Source organism: Atheta coriaria, unplaced genomic scaffold (genome assembly GCF_025399875.1).
Source record: "Atheta coriaria isolate IRGN ID8LTWV9N9 unplaced genomic scaffold, Caltech_Dcor_3.1 hic_scaffold_16_pilon, whole genome shotgun sequence".
Lineage (NCBI taxonomy): Eukaryota > Metazoa > Arthropoda > Insecta > Coleoptera > Staphylinidae > Dalotia > Dalotia coriaria.
The window spans coordinates 1260739-1280649 of NW_027045458.1; the positions used below are offsets into that span (position 1 = coordinate 1260739).

General features: G+C 34.4%; 2 protein-coding genes across 2 annotated transcripts; one reads left to right on the forward strand and one right to left on the reverse strand.

Annotated features, from left to right (window-relative positions):
• Positions 1 to 6727: 6727 nt before the first annotated feature.
• LOC135802337 (uncharacterized) lies at positions 6728 to 11028 on the reverse strand. Its single transcript, XM_065315900.1, has 5 exons — positions 10691 to 11028; positions 7779 to 7890; positions 7066 to 7143; positions 6906 to 6979; positions 6728 to 6793 (listed from the first exon to the last, which is right to left on the reverse strand). Exons 1-5 carry the CDS (start codon positions 10736 to 10738, stop codon positions 6728 to 6730), a joined length of 378 nt encoding a protein of 125 aa, XP_065171972.1. The 5' UTR covers positions 10739 to 11028.
• A 6461-nt stretch (positions 11029 to 17489) lies between these two features.
• Positions 17490 to 19810, forward strand: LOC135802251 (mitochondrial DNA helicase-like). The gene is given in 5 exon segments (XM_065315801.1): positions 17490 to 17935; positions 17997 to 18220; positions 18273 to 18709; positions 18767 to 19431; positions 19434 to 19810. Coding segments are annotated over 5 exon segments (1929 nt in total). The 5' UTR covers positions 17490 to 17619; the 3' UTR covers positions 19721 to 19810.
• Positions 19811 to 19911: the final 101 nt, after the last annotated feature.

Below are 19911 nucleotides of genomic sequence, written 5' to 3' on the forward strand. Positions count from 1 at the left end.
AATATTCTTATTTTTCATAATTTAAAAAAATCCTTGCCAATGTAGATTAATTTATCATTTATTTATTTTATTCTTTTTAAAAATTTAGTATCGAATATCTACCAAATCATCCTTACCCAGTATTTTTAATCTTTGTTTCGATTCACAGGTATAAGTGATAAACGATATTCGCGAGAGACCTGGAGAGGTGTAACGAAATACTCATCGAGTGCAGGTCGCGACGCGTTTGATTTAACCATTTTATTGTATCGTGTTCAATTAGCTACCGAGGAGGGTCGTGCCTTGTCCCCTTCACCTGTTAGGGGAAAGTACGCAGTGTTTACAAAAATGTATCCGGAATATTCGACAAATCGAGTGCGGGACGTGCGATTAAAAATGCGAAAAGTATCGCGTAATCCGTATTGCACTATTAAAGGCGCGCTAAAAATAATTCCAATTCCATGGGCTTTACGCCGAGCTCAACGGACTGCAAGCATCCTACCAGTAGTTTGGACTCAAGATTGTATTATAATAATATCAACGCTAAGGTAGTGAGTGCCACTCCTGACACCAAATAGGCTGGGTCTTGTATCATAGGCGCCAACATATGCACGTGCAATCGACGGTATAGCGTCGTATTTAACCCCATTAAATTGAATTATTTTAATCTTATAAAGAATAGCGTCTGTAAAATAGTTCCCTAAGTGATTTGTAAATTTCTATTTATCTCTTTTTAGTTTATTACGAGATATTCGCGATTGAATGTACCGGGCAAAATTGATAAATGTCACTTTTAGCACCTCTTTTAGTCGCGTTTTTTGACCTTTTACTGTAGGAAATATAATTATTTTTATATTTTTATCTGATAGAGTAATTTTCTAATCTTTCATAATCAACACACACAATTAGTTGGTAGCTAATACTTTTAGTTTAAGAGATATTAATTTTTGAAAAACGTCGAAAAAAAGTATCAAGCACCCCCCCTTGGCAATTTTTTCTTCAGAATGAAAATTTCATCTTTCAGATTTCCCTTTTAACTATCCTATCTGATAGAGAATAGTCCGTAGATTCAGACGCTGCGATCAGATCCTATTTATCTCTTTTAGTTTACGAGATATTCGCGATTGAATAAAATGGGCAAAAATTGGATAAATGTAACTTTTAGCACTTTTAGTCAGTGTTTTTCGAACCTTTTACTATTGGAAATATTATTGTTTTTATACTTTTATCTGATAGGTAATTTTCCAATTCTTTTCATAATCAGTGCTAATTGTGGGTTGCTATCGCTTTTAGTTTTAAGCGCGATATTAATCTTTACCGGCTACAATTTTGCGGCTTCTGGTTTAGCGGGCTAACGCCATGTCGTAGGGACAACCGTTCTTTTCACCAAATTATAAATATTCAAAATTCCCTCTTTATAATTTTCTATGTATAACTTGTGGTTTAACCTTTGGAAACCCAAGCAAAATGCCCTTTCTGTGTTTTTCTGTCGGCTAATTTGTGGTTTTTGTATTTAGCTGGTGAACGCTATGTCGTAGGATAACCGTTCTTTTCACCAAATCTATATATATTCAAATTTTTTATAATTTTCATCTGTAATTTGTGGTTTATCCTTCCGGGAAAAACCTACGAAATGCCCTTTTTGTGTTTGTTGTTTTAGGTCGTATAAATTTTGTTATTTTTAGTGTTTAGCGGGCGAACGCTAAGTACCGTAAGATACAACAACCGTTCTTTTCAATTAAATTATAGACATTCAAATTTTTATAATTTTCTATGTATAATTTGTGGGTTTATCCCTCAAAACCTTTTGGAAATGCTATAGTTTGTGTCTTTCGTCGGCTAGTTTTAAGGGTTTCAGTGTTTAGCGGGCGAACGCGATATCGTGAAAGGGACAAAATCCATTCCTTTTAACAAATTATAGATATTAAAATTTCTTTTTTATACCCTTTCTATATATAACTTGTGGTTAACTATCGGGAAACCTACAAAATGCCCCTTTTGTGTTTTCTGGTCGCATAATTTTTGTGGTTTTTAGGTGTTTAGCGCGGGCGAACGCCACGTCGTAGGATAACCGTTCTTTCACCATATTATAGATATTCAAATTTTTATAAATTCCCTAGGTATAGTTTGTGAGTTTATCCCCTCGGGAAACCTGCAGAAAATGCCTCCTTTTTGTGTTTTCAGTCGGTTAATTTGAAGCTCTTTTAGTATTTAGCTGATGTACGCTTGCGTCGTAGGATCACCGTTTTTCACGAAATTATAGATATTCAATTTCTTTTTTATAATTTTCATGTATAATTTGTGGTTTATCCCTCGGGAAACCTACGAAAATGCCATTTTGTGGACTTCGGTCGGCTAATTTGTGGCTTCAGTGTTTAGCGGGCGGTAAACGCCATGTCGTAGGATAACTGCTTTTTACCAAATTATAGATATTCAAATTTTTATAATTTTCTATGTATAATTTGTGAGTTTATCCCTCGGGAAACTTCTCTCTAGAAATGCCCTTTTGTGTTTTCGGCTGGCTAATTTTGTTGTTTTTAGTATTTAGCTGATGTACGCCATGTCGTAGGATCACCGTTTTTCACCAAAATTATAGATATTCCAATTTCCTTTATAATTTCTATGTATAATTTGTGGGTTTATCCGAGAAACCTATGAAAATGCCATATTTTTGTGTCTTCTTTCTGGCTCTGCTACCTGTGGCTTCAGTATTTAGCGGGCGAACGCCATGTCGTAGGATAAACTCGTTTCTTCACCAAATTATAGATATTCAAATTTTATAATTTTCATATATAATTTGTGGTTTAACTCTGGAAACCTACAAAATTCCTTTTGTGTTTTTCTTTCGGTCGACTCAATTTTGTGGTTTTAGGTGTTTAGCGGGCGAACGCCATATCGTGGTAGATAACCGTTCTGCCAAAATTATAGATATTCAAAATTTTATAATTTTATGTATAATATGGGCTTATCCAACGGGAAAACTTATAAAAATGCGCTTTTATGCTCTTTTTGATCGGCAATTTTGTGGTTTTTAGTATTTAAAGCGGGTTTAAACGCCATGTCGTAGGACGTAAACTGCTCCTTTCACTAAATTATAGGATATTTAAATTCATTACGTTCCCTATATATAATTTGTGGGTTTATCCTCGGGAAACCCAAAAAATGCCCTTTTTATGTTTTGGTCGGCTAATTTTAGATTTTTTAGTATTTAGCTCTGGAAACGCGTCGGGACCAAACTGTTCTCTCACCAAATTATAGATACTAAATTCCTCTTTTTAATTTTCATGTATAATATGTGGGTTTATCCCTGGGGAAAAACCTACAAAATGCTCTTTTATTCCTCTTTTCGGTTGTTCAATTTTGTGGTTTTTAGTGTTTAGCGGGCGAATCCGCGTCATAGGACAAACCATTCTCACCAAATTATAGATATTTAAATTATTTATAATTTCTATACATAATTTGTGGTTTATCCTTCGGGGAAACCTACAAAATGCCCTATTTGTGTTTCTTTTTTTGGTCGTCGAATTTTTTGGTTTTAGTGTTTAGCGGGCGAACGCCATGCTGTAGGACATCAAACTGTTCTTTTTAGCAAAATAATAGATATTTAAATTCTTTTATAATATAAATTATATATATTGTGGCTTAGCTGTCGGGGAAGCTCTGGGCAAAAATGCTTTTTTTTTTGGTCTTCTAATTTTGTGGTTTTTTGTTTTAGCCGGCGAACAAGGCGTCGTACGCTGCTCTTGCACTAAATTGTACGGTGCCTTGGAATGGGGAGTCACTTCTACCGCTACTCGCACGGTGCCCTAAATGGAAATTTTATGGATCCTGTAAGAATACTAATTTAATTCTATGTATATGTATACTTATTTACATAAATATTTTCCAGTTGTTGGATGATTCATTGGCTAATCCTGAGATGGTCAGTTAATCAATAGGACCAACTGGAGAGGTTCCGTGGTACTGTGGAGTGAGTCCGTATTGAGGATTATGTTTTAATTAATAGCATGATACGTGTTCCAACTGGACTTAAGTTCCAAGAACGTATGTTATATTTTGGCAATTTATAATATTTTATATTTTACTATTCTGTTATTCATCCTGGTTTATAGTGTACAAGAAATTGAAGATACCAGGTGCTGATGATGATTCCAAACACGATTGACTGAATTTACAAACATCTTGAAGCTGTTATTGTTATCATTTTTTGTTTATTTTGTTAAAGTTATAAAAATTATATAATTGCATATTATTATGTCTTGTTTTTTCTTGCTTGTATTGTTGAAAATGCTGTATACATTAGAGATTGAGTTTAATTGATTGTGTATATTCTACATGTTTGAATAAAAGGTAGTTTATATTTTTGACTATAAATTTTTATCGTTTTATTTGTTTCCAAAACGGAGAACTGAGCGCGCAACATCGTTACTCCTTTATTTAATCCATAAATCATAAACTTTATTGGAAATGCCACTGCTAAATATGGAAAATAGTTCAAGTGTTTTTATATTGTATCAATATTAATTCAAAAACGGTATCACTAGTGTCATCTATCCACGGTAACTAAACTACGCCGCTATTCAAGATTGCTGGAGATTCAGCCTACTGCTGCACTTTCTGCGATCCCTAATATTCCAAAAGAATTTTGGGTATAATTCCTTTGTTCTCGACAAAATTTTTTGTACCATTTTTTGTTGTTTTTCAATAAGGATGCCATCTTGTCCAGAATTCTTCAAGGATCAGAATATGTAGTTCTTTTTTTTCTAGCCAACTTCTGGTTGTCGAAGGATAGTACCATTTTAATTTTCATAAATTGAACTATTCCGACAGGGATACACGTGTTTTATTATATTTGCAAATAGGGCTAAACGGTTAATGATAGCAAAAACTTTACAAAAATAATCGATGTAGAATTAGGGTATGTATCAGCAGCCTCAAATTTCAAAATTCCAACTTTAATTTTCTACATAAAAAGAAATCTTTTTGCCTTTTTTATAACAAAATCTTTTCTTAAAAAATTTTTTACGGTACTTGTTCTTCATTTTGAGAAAAATATGCCATCTGTCTAAAATTCCTCAGGATCAAGAATATGTAGTTCTTTTTATTCCTGTACTTTTGGTTTGTCAGAGATAGCTAATTTATGATGATTAAATGTTATTATCTCGACAACAAAGGAGACTAAGAATAAATGACCCCTGTGATCATAAAATTCTAGATAAGATAGCATCGTGTCGAAAAACCACAAAATGGCACAAAAATTTTTAAAAACTCGTTACGGTATTATAAAAAAGAGCAAAAATTCTATTATATTGAAAATTAAAAGAAGTTAAGTCCCCAAATTCTATTTTCAGATTATGATTGATAATTTAATTCTACATCGATTATTTTATTAACTTTTATTTATGCTAACCGTTTTGACCCTATTTTGCAATTTTAATGAAAACAGCGTTCGACATAAAAAAGAAAAATATTTTGCCTTTTTATGACGAAATCTTTTCAGCAAATGCAGGTTCTGTAATAATTAAAATTTTTAAATTCTGCTTTCAGTTCTGAAAGTAGATTAAATTCAGAATCGGAAACTAGTAACACACTTATAGATTAAGGACCGATTGGCATGTAAAATACAATTTTTAATTAAAACTGCCAATACAGCCTAAACAGTCAATGTTAAGAAAATAATTACATAAATAGTCGATATAGAATTTTAGCTTACAGAATCGAAAACAAAATTTAAAAATTCCACCTATACTGAAGTACACTTGCTGAAAAGATTTTTAAACATTATTTTTACCCGTCATTAGTTACCGCGAAAACTATATCCAGCCTCCTTACACTTTCTGCGATCAAATACCAAAACCTGAGTTTCGACTGTTTCGGAGTCCAAATTTTGTGTCATTTTGCCTACAGAGTCGACAAAATAAAGATTGAATATTGGGAGAGCAGAAAGTTGAGGAACTGATAAAATTTCGCGGTAACTAATAATAATGCTGCCCTCTGGTGGCGACGGACCGAAGCTCAAACTTTCGGTTGTTTGTAGTTTCTAATTGATAGATGGCGCTAGCATGCACTTTCCAAAATAAATAGTTTGAGGGATCGTTAAATATGAATATGTGATCGGGTAGAGCAACAGAAATAAATTATAATTTAGAAAAACTTTAAAATATTCTTTATTAAAAAAGAAAACACACAGGCATACATTTTGGGAGTCAATTTTGTGTAATAATCACAAAAGTTATTAAAGATAATGAAATTTAATAATAACAATCTGATGCAGAATGGTTCTTCTACGATGTCAGACTCAGGTGCAAAATCCTAAAACAAGCAAAAATTAGTCCTTCGAACATAAAAATTCAATTTTTGGGGTCCAATTTGTGAGATAATCACAAAAAGTTATTTTAGAGGAAAATGATAAAGGAAATTACTTACAATCTGATGCAAGAATGGACCTACGATGTCAGACTCAGGTGCAAAATCTCTAAAACAAGCAAAATTAGTCTTTCGAACATAAAAATGCAATTTTAAAGAGGTTAATTTGTGAGATAATCACAAAAGTTATTTAGGAAAGATGATAAAGAAATTAAATACTTACAATCTGATGCAGAAAGGTGCTTCTACGATGTCGAACTCAGGTGCAAAATCCTAAAACAAATAAAAATTAGTCTTTCGAACATAAAAATGCAATTTAAAGGGAGGTTTTATTTGTGGATAATCCTACATAAAAGTTATTTAGAGGAAAATGATAAGAAATTTAATACTTATAATCTGATACAAGAATGGTCAGCCTTCTATGATGTGTCGAACTCAGGTGCAAAATCTAAAACCATCAAAAGTAAAGTCCTTCGAACATAAAAATGCAATTTTTGAGGGGTCAATATGTGAGATAATCACAAAAGTTATTGAAATTGATAAAGAAATTTAATACTTACAATCTGATACAAGAATGGTCCTTCTACGATGTCAGAATCAGGTGCAAAATCCCAAAAACCATCAAAAATTAGTCCTTCGAACATAAAAATGCAATTTTGGGTAGCAATTTATACGATAATCACAAAAGTTATTTAGGAAAATGATAAAGGAATTAATTACTTATATTCTCGTACCAGAATGGTCCTTCTACGATGTCAGACTCAGGTGCAAAATCCCCAAAACCATCAAAAATTAGTCCTTCGAACATAAAAATGCAATTTTGGGAATCAATTTTGTACGATAATCACAATATTTATTTAGGAAAATGATAAAAGAATTAGTACTTATAATCTGATACCAGAATGGACCTTCTACGATGTATCAGACTCAGTTAAAAATCTAAAACAAGCAAAAGTGTGGTCCTTCGAACAGGTCAAAATTACTGCAACAAACAAATACACCCGACAATTTAATTCCGCATACTCTAGACGTCAAGTTTAATTTATTGACCCGCTAAGATCGCGTGCAAACACGAAAAAATACCAACATATCACGAGAAAAGGGTGAAGAAATCGCGCTTTTATGCAAATTTTCGCGGGTTGCAGGTCGAATTCCTGCAACAAGCAAATACCACCCGAAGGAGAAATTAATTCTGCATCCCTAGACGCCACGTTGAATTTATTGAGTTTCGATTGGTGGTTATTTTTGCTGATCAGTATCTGAAACTGTTACTGAAGATGCCCTCAGAGCGAAACATGTAAAACTCAAAAATATAAATGTAAATCCACAAAATTTCGTATAATTTTTAATAAATAAATATATTTTTAATTAATGACAGCGTATGAATTAAATGGAATTGCAGTAAACAAACACAATGAAAAAGTACACTTTACCTTTCTTTCCCGCGGTGCACGAAAGTCGCTGGAACACGGACAAGACGGACGCCACTTCAGGTAGCCAAGAGTTGATCCTCGGGCAAATATTTGGCGCAGAATTCACCAAGACCTAAAATTAAATCACATTTAAATACAGTAATATTATACACGATTAGTTCACGACATGTTCAGAACAATAACAATACAGTGGAATCCCGATAATCCGTTCACGGCTTAATCCGGCACACCTTGTAATCCGACATGGTCATTTGCCATATGTTTGTCCGACCTAACCAACGACCGACACAAAACCTGCAGCACACGTCAACACGCGATAGTACTGCACGCACGCCGCAATGCAATGCGCAATATTTGCAACAAACAAGGTGGGTATGCAGGATAGGCAAACGCGGGGAATGCGACTAAAAAACTTGTTACACAGATAAGCAATAGTGAAATTCTGTGTGCAAAATTTCAAATCATTCGGCAAAAATCACATGGATCCTATATACAACGAAGGGTTCCCGAGATATGTCCTGTTTTCCACCGCGTGTTTTGAAAAATGCAAGAAAAGGGCAAACTTTGGCGGCCATTTTGAGGCAGTTACGACCAAATTTCGCTGGGGTTCAGGGGTGCATCTTAAAAATTCACCCTTGTCATATCATTAAATAAAGAAAAAACTAAAATATGACAAAGGGTTCCCGAGATTTGGCCTGTTTTCCATCACGTGTTTTGAAAAATGCAAAAAAAAGGCAAACCTTGGCCCGCCATTTTGAGGCAGATACGACCAAATTTCGTGGAGGTTCAGGGGTGCATCTTAAAATGCGCACTTGTCCCACAATTAAATAAAGAAAAAACTAAAATATGACAAAGGGTTCCCAAGATATGGCCTGTTTTCCACCGCGTGTTTTGAAAAATGCAAGAAAAGGGCAAACTTTGGCGGCCATTTTGAGGCAGTTATGACCAAATTTTGCGAGGGTTCAGGGGTGCATTTTAAAAACACATTCTTGTCCTGTTATTAAATAAAAAACTAAAAGCCATGACAAAGTGGTAACCGAGATATGGCCTGCTTTCCATCGCGTGTTTTAAAATGCAATAAAGGGCAAACTTGGCGGCTATTTTGTGGCAGATACGACCGAATTTCGGGGTTCAGGGGTTCATATTAAAATGCCCACTTTGTCCTATCACAAATAAAGAAAACTAAAATATGACAAAGGGTCACCGGGAGATATGGCCTGTTTTCCATCGCGCGTTTTGAAAATGCAGCAAGCGGCAAATTTTGGCGGCCATTTGAAGCAGTTATGACAGAATTTCTGCGGAGTTCAGGGATGCATCTAAAAATGCATTCTAGTCCTCTTATTAAATAAAGAAAATCCAAAATATGACCAAGGGTCACCGAGATAAGGCCCGTTTCCATCGCGTGTTTCTGAAAATGCAAGAAAAGGGCAAACTTTGACGTCCATTTTAAAGAAAGTTACGATCGAATTTCGCGGGGCTTCAAGGGTGCATTTCAAAACCCGCACTCCTGTCCCATTATTAAATAAAAACCAAATATGACAAAGTGGTCCGGTGAGATATGGCCTGTTTTCCACTGCGTTTTGAAAATGCAATAAAAGGGCAAACTTTGGCGGCCATTTTGAGGTAGTAACGACAAAATTTCGTAGGAATACAGGGTGCATCTTAAAAATGCACACTTGTCCCATTGTTAAATAAAGAACAAACTAAAATTTGACAATGGGTTCCTTATGATAGCGGCCTGTTTTCCATCGCGTATTTTGAAATATGCAAGAAAATTCGCAAATTTTAGCGGCTAATTTGGAGGCAGTTACGACCGAATTTCGCGAGGGTACACAGGGGTGCATCTTAAAAAACGCACTCTGTCCCATATTATTAAATAAAAACTAAAAATATGACAAAGGGTTCTCGAAATATGGCCTGTTTTCCATCGCGCGTTTTGAAAAATGCAAGAAAAGCGGCAAACTTTAGCGGCCATTTTCCTTGGCAAAGTTACTACACCGAATTTCGCGGGAGTTCAGGGTGCATCATAAAAACGCACACTTGTCCCATATTAAATTTAAAAACTAAAATATGATCAAGAGTCACCGAGATATGGTCTGTTTTCCGCCACGTAGTTTTGAAAAATGCAAGAAAATGGGCAAACTTTGGCCGCCATTTTGAAGTTATTAAGCCAACAAGATCACGTGCAAAACCCCAAAAACACAAACATTTTCATGAAGAAGGGTGAAAAAATCACCCACTTTATGTATATCGCGGGTTGCAGGCCGAAATCGTGTAACGAACAAATACAACCCGACGAAGAATTAAATTCCGCATTTTGACACCGCACTGAAGTTATTGAGCCGATAAGATTATGTGCAAACCCCGAAAACCCTGCAACATTTCACGGTGCAAAGGTGAAAAAATCCCTCTTTTTATGCTAATTTCGCCAGTTGGTGCGTCGAATTTCCGTAACAAACAAATATAAGTCAATTTGAGAATTTAATAAGGTAGACAAAACAAGCAATAAAACTTCCCTGCGAAGTGTAAAATATGATATAAATGCGACTCGAAATCTTATTTAGACACAAATACTGATAAGCAATCGACGAAAATACGCCATAGGTATTGTCACATTGCATATTGAAACTATATGGCCGCTTGCGACGGTACTAAATTTATGCAAATGTATTATAATACGAAATGATCATGGCCAAAAATTTGGCGCAAAATTCACCACGAACTAAAATTAAGTCACATTTAAATACAGTAATACTAGACACGGTTAGATAAGCATGATCACCACAATAACAAGATCTGTCGATCCATTCCGGCCCAAGCAAAGACTTAACTGCACGTCATACGCGTAAAACTTGTAGAACAATGCGTGTACAAATATGTGTATTAAGATTTTTAAAAAGTTTGCACTGTACCGTTCTTTCTTGGTTATCCCGAAGAAGATTGTCCATGTTCCAATCCATTGCCCAAATAATATCACAACGATAGTTGCAAGACGTTGCATGTAATCTGTATCTCGCGAACGTGCAGTGTAAACAAGTTGATAGCACGCATCTTGCAACACGCACAATGAATGCAAAGAAAATTACCGATTTTGTATATTCGACACCTGATTATCTAATAATAAACACTAGACGCGTCACTACTAACTAAATTCAGTCGATGGACTATCGAAATGAACGCGATTTACTGATTTACAAACTCCAAATAAAATGATAACAGCCCCGAAAAACACGCCCTACCCAACCAACGACCGGCACAAAATCAGCTGAGAACACCTCGCAGCACACCCGCAACGGCGCCCAACAACACACGCGATAATCCCTGCGCGCACAACGCGCAATAAAACGCGCACTACGTAACAAACAAGGTCGTATGCAGGGATGGGCCAAATCCTAAGGAATGCGACTGGAAAACTAGTTTAGGGAAATTTCGCATGCAAAATCGCCATAGGTATTGTCACATTGCATATTGTAACGATATGGCCGCTTGCGACGGTACTAAATGTATTATAATACAAAATCAAAAATATACCATAAATATTGGCATATACGCCTATTGGAACCATTTACCCAATACGAATTAAATGCACATAAATTTTGTTTATAATAATAAATAAATAATAAATACATGACAATTCATGTTAAAACCAAAAATAACCTACACAACCAGTGATCTGTATACAGACAAGAAAAGGTGCAGAAATAATAATTTGTCGCGAAATTAGAATTAAAAATATGATTGAATTGTAAACTTACGAATTGTTATGCACATCATTCACCAGGGCACAGCAAGTGCTGTAATTAAAAGAAAAAAAGTTGAAATATTTCATAAGATTTAAGAATAAAATATTCATACATCATAGAAGAAATACAACATGTATTGTTAAATTAAAAGTTACTTACGCAGGGATAATGATCAATAAATCTACATGGGGCCCGTCCTATATCCAATTCATTTAGCGACCGACACTGAACCTCACTTGCATAGTACCTGGCTAATTACTTTGTATTAAATTTCCTTTTAGTCGTGAATTTTCCTATCAATACTTGGAAGCAAAGATATTGTATAAAATATAAAATTAGCCAATTGGCCGGTTTAGCTTCCTTTAGTTTATCAGCCTGGCTAATTTCGGTTAACCGGCTGGCTGAAAGTAGTCAGCCAGCTATCGTTGTGTTAACTTTTTAACCGGCTTAGCCGGCTAAAATTGTACAGCCCTAGTATGCACATCGAAACAAAGTGATCAAACATCTACCACCTCTTTTATAATAAATGTACATTAAACGCGCAAATAATAAATTACATTACTATAGTAGTTACAATTAAATACTCGATTGATGAACGAGTATAATGCAAATTTAGAAAGCAAAAGTCCGAACCACGAAGTCCGAACAAACAATACGAGTCGGTCAAAACACGCCTGGACCAACCAGCGACCGGCGCGGAACTGACTGCAAACCCATCGATAGCGCATGTCGTAGCAGAGCAAACAACGACGCGGCAGTTTACGATAAGAAAGCAAGGGGTGCGCAAGACCAGCGCGTCGATGGCATGCGACCTTGTTGCAAATTGCGCAATCCCGACTAAACTAGAATCTACTGCATGCGTCGCGAGGAGATTTCAACGACGACACTCGGGAATTTCATGCGTTGCATCTACACGGCGGAAGTGAGTAAATTGTGTTAAATGATAACAGCCCCGAAAAACACGCCCTACCCAACCAACGACCGGCACAAAACTGCGCTGAGAACACCTCGCAGCACAATCTGCAACGGCGCCCAACACACGCGATAATCCTGCGCGCACGACGCAATAAAACGCGCACTATATGCAACAAACAAGGTCGCATGCAGGATGGCCAACTAAAGGAATGCGACTAGAAAACTAGTTTAGGGAAATTTTGCATGCAAAATCGCCATAGGTATTGTCACATTGCATATTGAGACGATATGGCCGCTTGCGGTATAATATTATAATAATAAATAAATGATAAATACATGACAATTCATGTTACAACCAAAAATAACCTACTCAACCAGTGATCTGTATACAGATAAGAAAAGGTGCAGAAATAATAATTTGTCGCGAAATTAGAATTAAAAATATGATTGAATTGTAAACTTACGAATTGTTATGCGCATCATTCACCAGGTGACAGCAAGTGCTGTAATTAAAAGAAAAACAGGGAAAATATTTCATAAGATTTAGAAATAAAATATTCATACATCATAGAAGAAATACAACATGTGTTGTTGAATTAAAAGTTACTTACACAAGAATAATGATCAATAAATCTACATGGGGGCCATCCTATATCCAATTCCTTTAGCGAACCGCGATCAAACATCTACCACTTTTTTACAATAATGGACATTAAACGCACAAATAATAAATCACATTACTATAGTAGTTACAATTAAATACTCGATTGATGAACGAATATAATGCAAATTTAGAAAGCAAAAGTCTGAACAAACAAAACGAGTCGGTCAAAACTCGACTGGATCAACCAGCGACCGGCGCGGAACTGACTGCAAACCCATCGATAGCGCATGTCGTAGCAGAGCAAACAACGACGCGGCAGTTTACGATAAGAAAGCAAGGGATGCGCAAGACCAGCGCGTCGATGGCATGCGACCTTGTTGCGAATTGCGCGATCCCGACTAAACTAGAATCTACTGCATGCGTCGCGAGGAGATTTCAACGACGACACTCGGGAATTTCATGCGTTGCATTCCACACGGCGGAAGTGATAAGAAAGTAAATTGTGTTAAAAACAAACACAATTCTCATGCCGAATATCCGCGTTTGCCGATAAATATTGAAATAAACAATACAATTATGTTATATGATTTTTAGTTCATGCTAGTGCCATCTCTGAATGATACAAGTAAGAGTCCCGGAATAGGGATTATTAAAATAATGAAAGATTGTGCGATTTTACATTAATTATTATAGTGGTGTTGTCCAATTTGTATTAATCGCAAAATATGTGCTGGAAATACGAACAATTGCTAGAATTGATAAATGTTATAATAACAAATAATGGTAACAGTTAAATCAAAGTGGTGTAAACAATACATCTATATAATAAGAGTTCTATGATGAATGATAATATCGCAATTGAAATTCCTATAATCCATACCAGAAAAACACCCCGGACGTGTTCCAAAAGCAATATGGTTGGTCCCTTCGGTGGAATTTTATTATCCAGATACTTTAGTATATCCGCCATTTTGTTTTCGGTCGCGTATGTATCCCACTCCCATTTTGTAAGCAAACCGCCACTTTTCCACCAAAGAATAAACTGATTTAATAGCGGCATGTGCAATAAATATACTTCACTTGTTATGAGAAATCGTCGAATATGATTTCAAAAACCATCCATAGGCTTCACAAAGACAGAGAAAATCGCCGGTTTTCTGGTTCAATAATATCGATACTGCAAATAATTAACTGTACATATTATTTTTACATTTATGATAAATTACTACTTGGTAATTGTCATATAATGTACTGTTACTTTCTTTTGTGTAGGAATATTTATGTTTCATCAGTCCAACGTAGAAAGCTTTAATTTCAATAGCATCCTGGAAACATTTTTAATAGCTGTAATATTACTAATTCATTTCTAACCTCAAATAATTTACAGTTAATGATTCAAAATCTCTCTGCCAATACGGATGATTAGCCCATTCAACCAGAAGTTTTGAATTGGCCAGATCTTCAATCGTCCTTATGTCAGCTTCATAACTGGCTGTCATCAATTTTTCGACAATCTCGGAAGAGAGAAGCGATGAATACAGCACTGACATGACGAACATTATCGCAATTAAACAATTAGCACGAATATTACATGGAAAATCATGTGATTTTAATCCTTGTGTAAAAAACAAAGCAATAATTTTCATGAGTCCTGGTCGATTCACATTGGTTTTGAGACTTTTTTCAAACCAAAAGAAAATGGCGATTGTCAAGTAACAAGAAATGATTAACATACATAGTTTTAACTCGAATACTTGCAATAGATTCAACCAATCAATATATTCTCTGGAAGTAAGATAAAATGAAGTTAGGATCATGATTATAAATGAGGTTATGTTACTTTGGTTTTGGAGCAAGAAAACCTAAATCTAGGTTAGTTACGTCATAAGTTGTATAGGCCAGGTAAGGCCTTAAAATTCCTACTAAAACATTGGTCTATTTAGCTCCATCCAGTGGATTAATACTGAAATGTCCATATTCAATGAAATGCAAAGAATACTTTTTCACCATTTTCACTTCTGATCCAAACTGGTGTTTACTAAAATATACGCAAAATAACAATAAATATAAAAATATCGTTAAAAATGTTACATCCGAAAGTCATTGAAAAGTATTAGATAAACACCAACCGTAAACGGCTCCAGTTTGTTTTCTCTTCGTTTATCCAAAAGAAATCATTAATGTTTCCCATTTGAAACATTTTATCTGAAATTCTCCATCGGTTTAACATAATTATCTCCCTTAATTCCCAATGATCAAAAGCATAAATGATAAACTCATTGTATACTTTTTCGATAAAAATTGCATTCGCAGCATAAATACGAAAGTTATCATCTTGAAAACGAAACTCTGGTTGTTTATAATTGTTGATTGTATAATTTTTTAACAAAATAATGCCTTTAAATGCATTATCATTATTGTCAAAAAGGCATTTGTAAATATAATTGTGGTTGGTTAGTAATAAATCATATAGAATATAATGAATGCAACCAGGAACACAGATTTTCGGATTTACTAATTGTGGAAGTGTCGAATTTAAACGAATGAGGAAATAATCGTTAGCAGGTGTTTCAAATTGAATAACACATCTTGCGTTTTGAAAATGTGTGTTTATGATTATATTTAACATGAGTTGTAGTGAGTTTGCAACTTCCATATTTAGATTATCCATTAAAATGGCCGCCATTATATGAAAAAAAACAAGAAATATACATTTACTATCTACTTATTTAGGTTTCTGTAAACTAAAGATGTTCTAGAACATAAATTTACATTAATTAAACACTCAAATTTAATAAGTGGTTGCATGATCATGAAAACATTATTTCTTGTCAATCAAATTGATTAATTGATTACTGTACATCATAGTAAATATCGTTTAACATAATGAGAAATAGTTAATTTTATTAAATTTCCGTTTATCGTTGCAAAATCAATGAAATCTAATTCTTTTAAGAGTAATTGTTTAAGTTAATCAACATTTTGTTTCTGAAAACATACAACTACCGTATACAATCAACAAATTAACCAATTTTTGGCTACTCAATCGATTCAGTCAAATTATTCATTCAAATTTCATCCACGAACGCATTGTATGTTAACGATTCGAGTTTTAAGGTGAAAAACGGCCAACTTCTGTAAGGTTATGTTTGAATTTATACATGTGATTTACGTGATTCTCAAAGACTTTTAACAACTTTTAAGTTAAAAGGATAAATGACAATAACATGATTCAATGTCTTCATAATGAATATAAGTTTTCAAAACAATGTTTTCTATTAATTCGTTCAATATCGTTAACAAATAAAAGAATATCATCATTTTCACTTCGGATCCAACTGCGTTTACTAAAATATACGCAAAATAACAATAAATATAAAAATATCGTTAAAAATGTTACATCCGAAAGTCATTGGAAAAGTATTAGGATAAACACCAACTTCTAAACGGCCTCCAGTTTGTTTTCTTCGTTTATCCAAAAAGAAATCATTAATGTTTCCCATTTGAAACATTTTATCTGAAATACTCCATCGGTTTAATATAATTATCTCCCTTAATTCCCAATGATCAAAAGCATAAATGATAAACTCATTGTATACTCTTTCGATAAAAATTGCATTCGCAGCATAAATACGAAAGTTAACATCTTGAAAACGAAACTCTGGTTGTTTATAATTGTTGATTGTATCATTTTTTAACAAAATAATGCCTTTAAATGCATTATCATTATTGTCAAAAAGGCATTTGTAAATATAATTGTGGTTGGTTAGTAATAAATCATATAGAATATAATTAACGCAACCAGGCACACAGATTTCCGGATTTACTAATTGTGGAAGTGTCGAATTTAAATGAATGAGGAAATAATCGTTAGCAGGTGTTTCAAATTTAATTACACATCTTGCGTTTTGAAAATGTGTGTTTATGATTATATTTAACATGAGTTGTAGTGAGTTTGCAACTTCCATGTATAGATTATCCATTAAAATGGCCGCCATTACATGAAAAAAAAACAAGAAATATACATTTACTATCTACTTATTTAGGTTTCTGTAAACTAAAAATGTTCTAGAACAATAATTTACATTAATTAAAAGCTCAAATTTAATAGTAGATGCATGATCATGAAAATATTATTTCTTGTCAATCAAATTGATTAATTGATTACTGTACATCATAGTAAATATCGTTTAACATAATGAGAAATAGTTAATTTTATTAAATTTCCGTTTATCGTCGCAAAATCAATGAAATCTAATTCTTTTAAGAGTAATTGTTTGAGTTAATCAACATTTTGTTTCTGAAAACATACAACTACCGTATACAATCAACAAATTAACCAATTTTTGGCTACTCAATCGATTCAGTCGATTATTCATTCAAATTTCATCCACGAACGCATTGTATGTTAACGATTCGAGTTTTAAGGTGAAAAACGGTCAACTTCTGTAAGGTTATGTTTGCATTTATACATGTGATTTACGTGATTCTCAAAGACTTGTAACAACTTTTAAGTTAAAAGGATAAATGACAATAACATGATTCAATGTCTTCATAATGAATATAAGTTTTCAAAACAATGTTTTCTATTAATTCGTTCAATATCGTTAACAAATACTGCAAATCATTCTACAAATTATATAAAACAACCAAAACAAACGTCAACAACACTCAACCCAACCATCAAGTACAACATATTCAATTTCGAAGTTTCAAGGATGTTCGACTTGAAGATATTCCAGAAGTATCAGTCTCCACCATTCGATCAAAGTTTAAGAAGTATGATATGAAGTTTGAGGAGGGTTACACTAATTTTATAATTAGTTGTCCTATGTGTGAGAAGCAAAAAGAGAGTCTAATAGATAAAACAAAAATATTTGTTAATAAAAGAACAGGTATTAATAATTTTTGTTTTATTTTTTAAATAGTTTATTTTAATATATGTCTTTGCTTCAGGATCATTCACATGTGAAACATGTCATCATACAGGAACCTGGTTTGATATTGAATCCTACATCACATCTAGCAACACCAAAAATGTCAAATTCAAAGATCCACTGGTTGTGAAAGAGCTGAACAAACTTACACAGTACTTAAGAAACTTGAAAAACAATACAATAAGTTTTAAAAACATTGATGATGCTCTTTTCAAGCAAATATTGAAGAAATTTGAGCTGCCAGTAAAGATTTTATAGTTATTTTGTGATTTATTTATTAATTTGATTGTTCTAGGACATAATTCCAAAGAGTTTAATGATAACACTGGGTGTAACAGTGGACATCACCCACACCAGTATGTATTTTCCACTTCATAATTCTGCATATGACATTGTGGGCCATAAAGTTATTAGAGTGAATGCTAAAAGTTCAATCGAACCATCTTTAAGACACACAGCATCAAGTGGTATTTTATACCATCGAGGCAGCAAATCATCATCAACTGCAATCGTAGTTGCAACCGTTGGCGATTTTCTCACTTTTGTCAATGCTAATTCAGCATATCACGTTATCTGTTTACCAAATGGACTTGCAAATCTCTCTTTGCACGTTTTACCCGCGTTTGATCGATTTGTCAGGTTGATTCTATGGTTTGGAAATGATCTCTCCGCGTGGGAAACAGCTAGGAATTTTTCTAAGAAGCTTGGAGAACGAAGATGTTCCTTTATAAGGTGAAATATTACTAAGTAAGTTGGATTAAATTGTTAAAACATAATTGTTTGCTATAGGAATATGGAAGTTGTTCCGGAAACATTGCAGGACTTCAAGAATCTCATCTCATCCGCGCAACCAATGTGGCACAAATCAATCACAACGTTTGCGAGTCTGCGTGAAGATGTCCTCTCAGATCTGCAAAACATCGACCGTGTGCAGGGCATAAAATGGTCACGTTTTCCCACACTAAATCGAATAATCAAAGGCCATCGACGCGGCGAACTCACAGTATTCACTGGCCCAACAGGCAGCGGAAAAACAACTTTCATAAGCGAATATTCTCTGGATTTAGCAATGCAAGGTGTGAATACACTTTGGGGCAGTTTTGAAATTCGCAACGCGCGTTTAGCACGCACAATGTTGCAACAAATGGCGGGTATTCCTCTCGACGAACATTTAGATCAGTACGATCACTGGGCTGATAAATTTGAAGTCCTTCCTATTTACTATATGACTTTTCACGGCCAACAATCGATCAAAGTTGTAATGGAAGCTATTGAACATGCTGTTTATGTGCATGATATTTCACATGTCATCATTGACAACCTGCAGTTTATGATGGGTATGAGTGAAGAGACGAGAAACATGGACAGGTTCTGGAAGCAGGACTTAATCGTAGCGAACTTCCGAACGTTTGCTACGCGAAGAAATTGTCATGTTACTTTAGTTATTCATCCTAGGAAGAGCGGGATGCGGAAGATCTGACGATGAGTTCAATTTTCGGCGGTGCCAAAGCCTCGCAAGAAGCCGACAACATTTTAATTATTCAAGATAAGCGACTGGCTTCTATAAAAGGCAAGAAGTATTTACAGGTTTGTAAGAATCGTTACAGCGGCGATCTGGGTGTGATGCCATTAGATTTTGATAAGTCTAGCTTGAGTTTTGTGAGTAAAAAGACAAAAAAGAAGTTGGAAATTGGTCCAAAGATTGATGTTACTAATGATCAGGGCATTTACCAGACTGAGTGATATTTTTATACACTATATATTTTGTTACTGAGTCAGCTAAGAAATTTATATTTTATAAATATAAACATATAGTATTTGTACAAGTGAAAACATTCATCTTATTTGTGCTATGCTTGTGTAGTGTCAGTAGTTTCCCATGAAACTTAAAACTTCCGGCGTTAATTCATTGAATTGTTCTATACTTGGGTGCA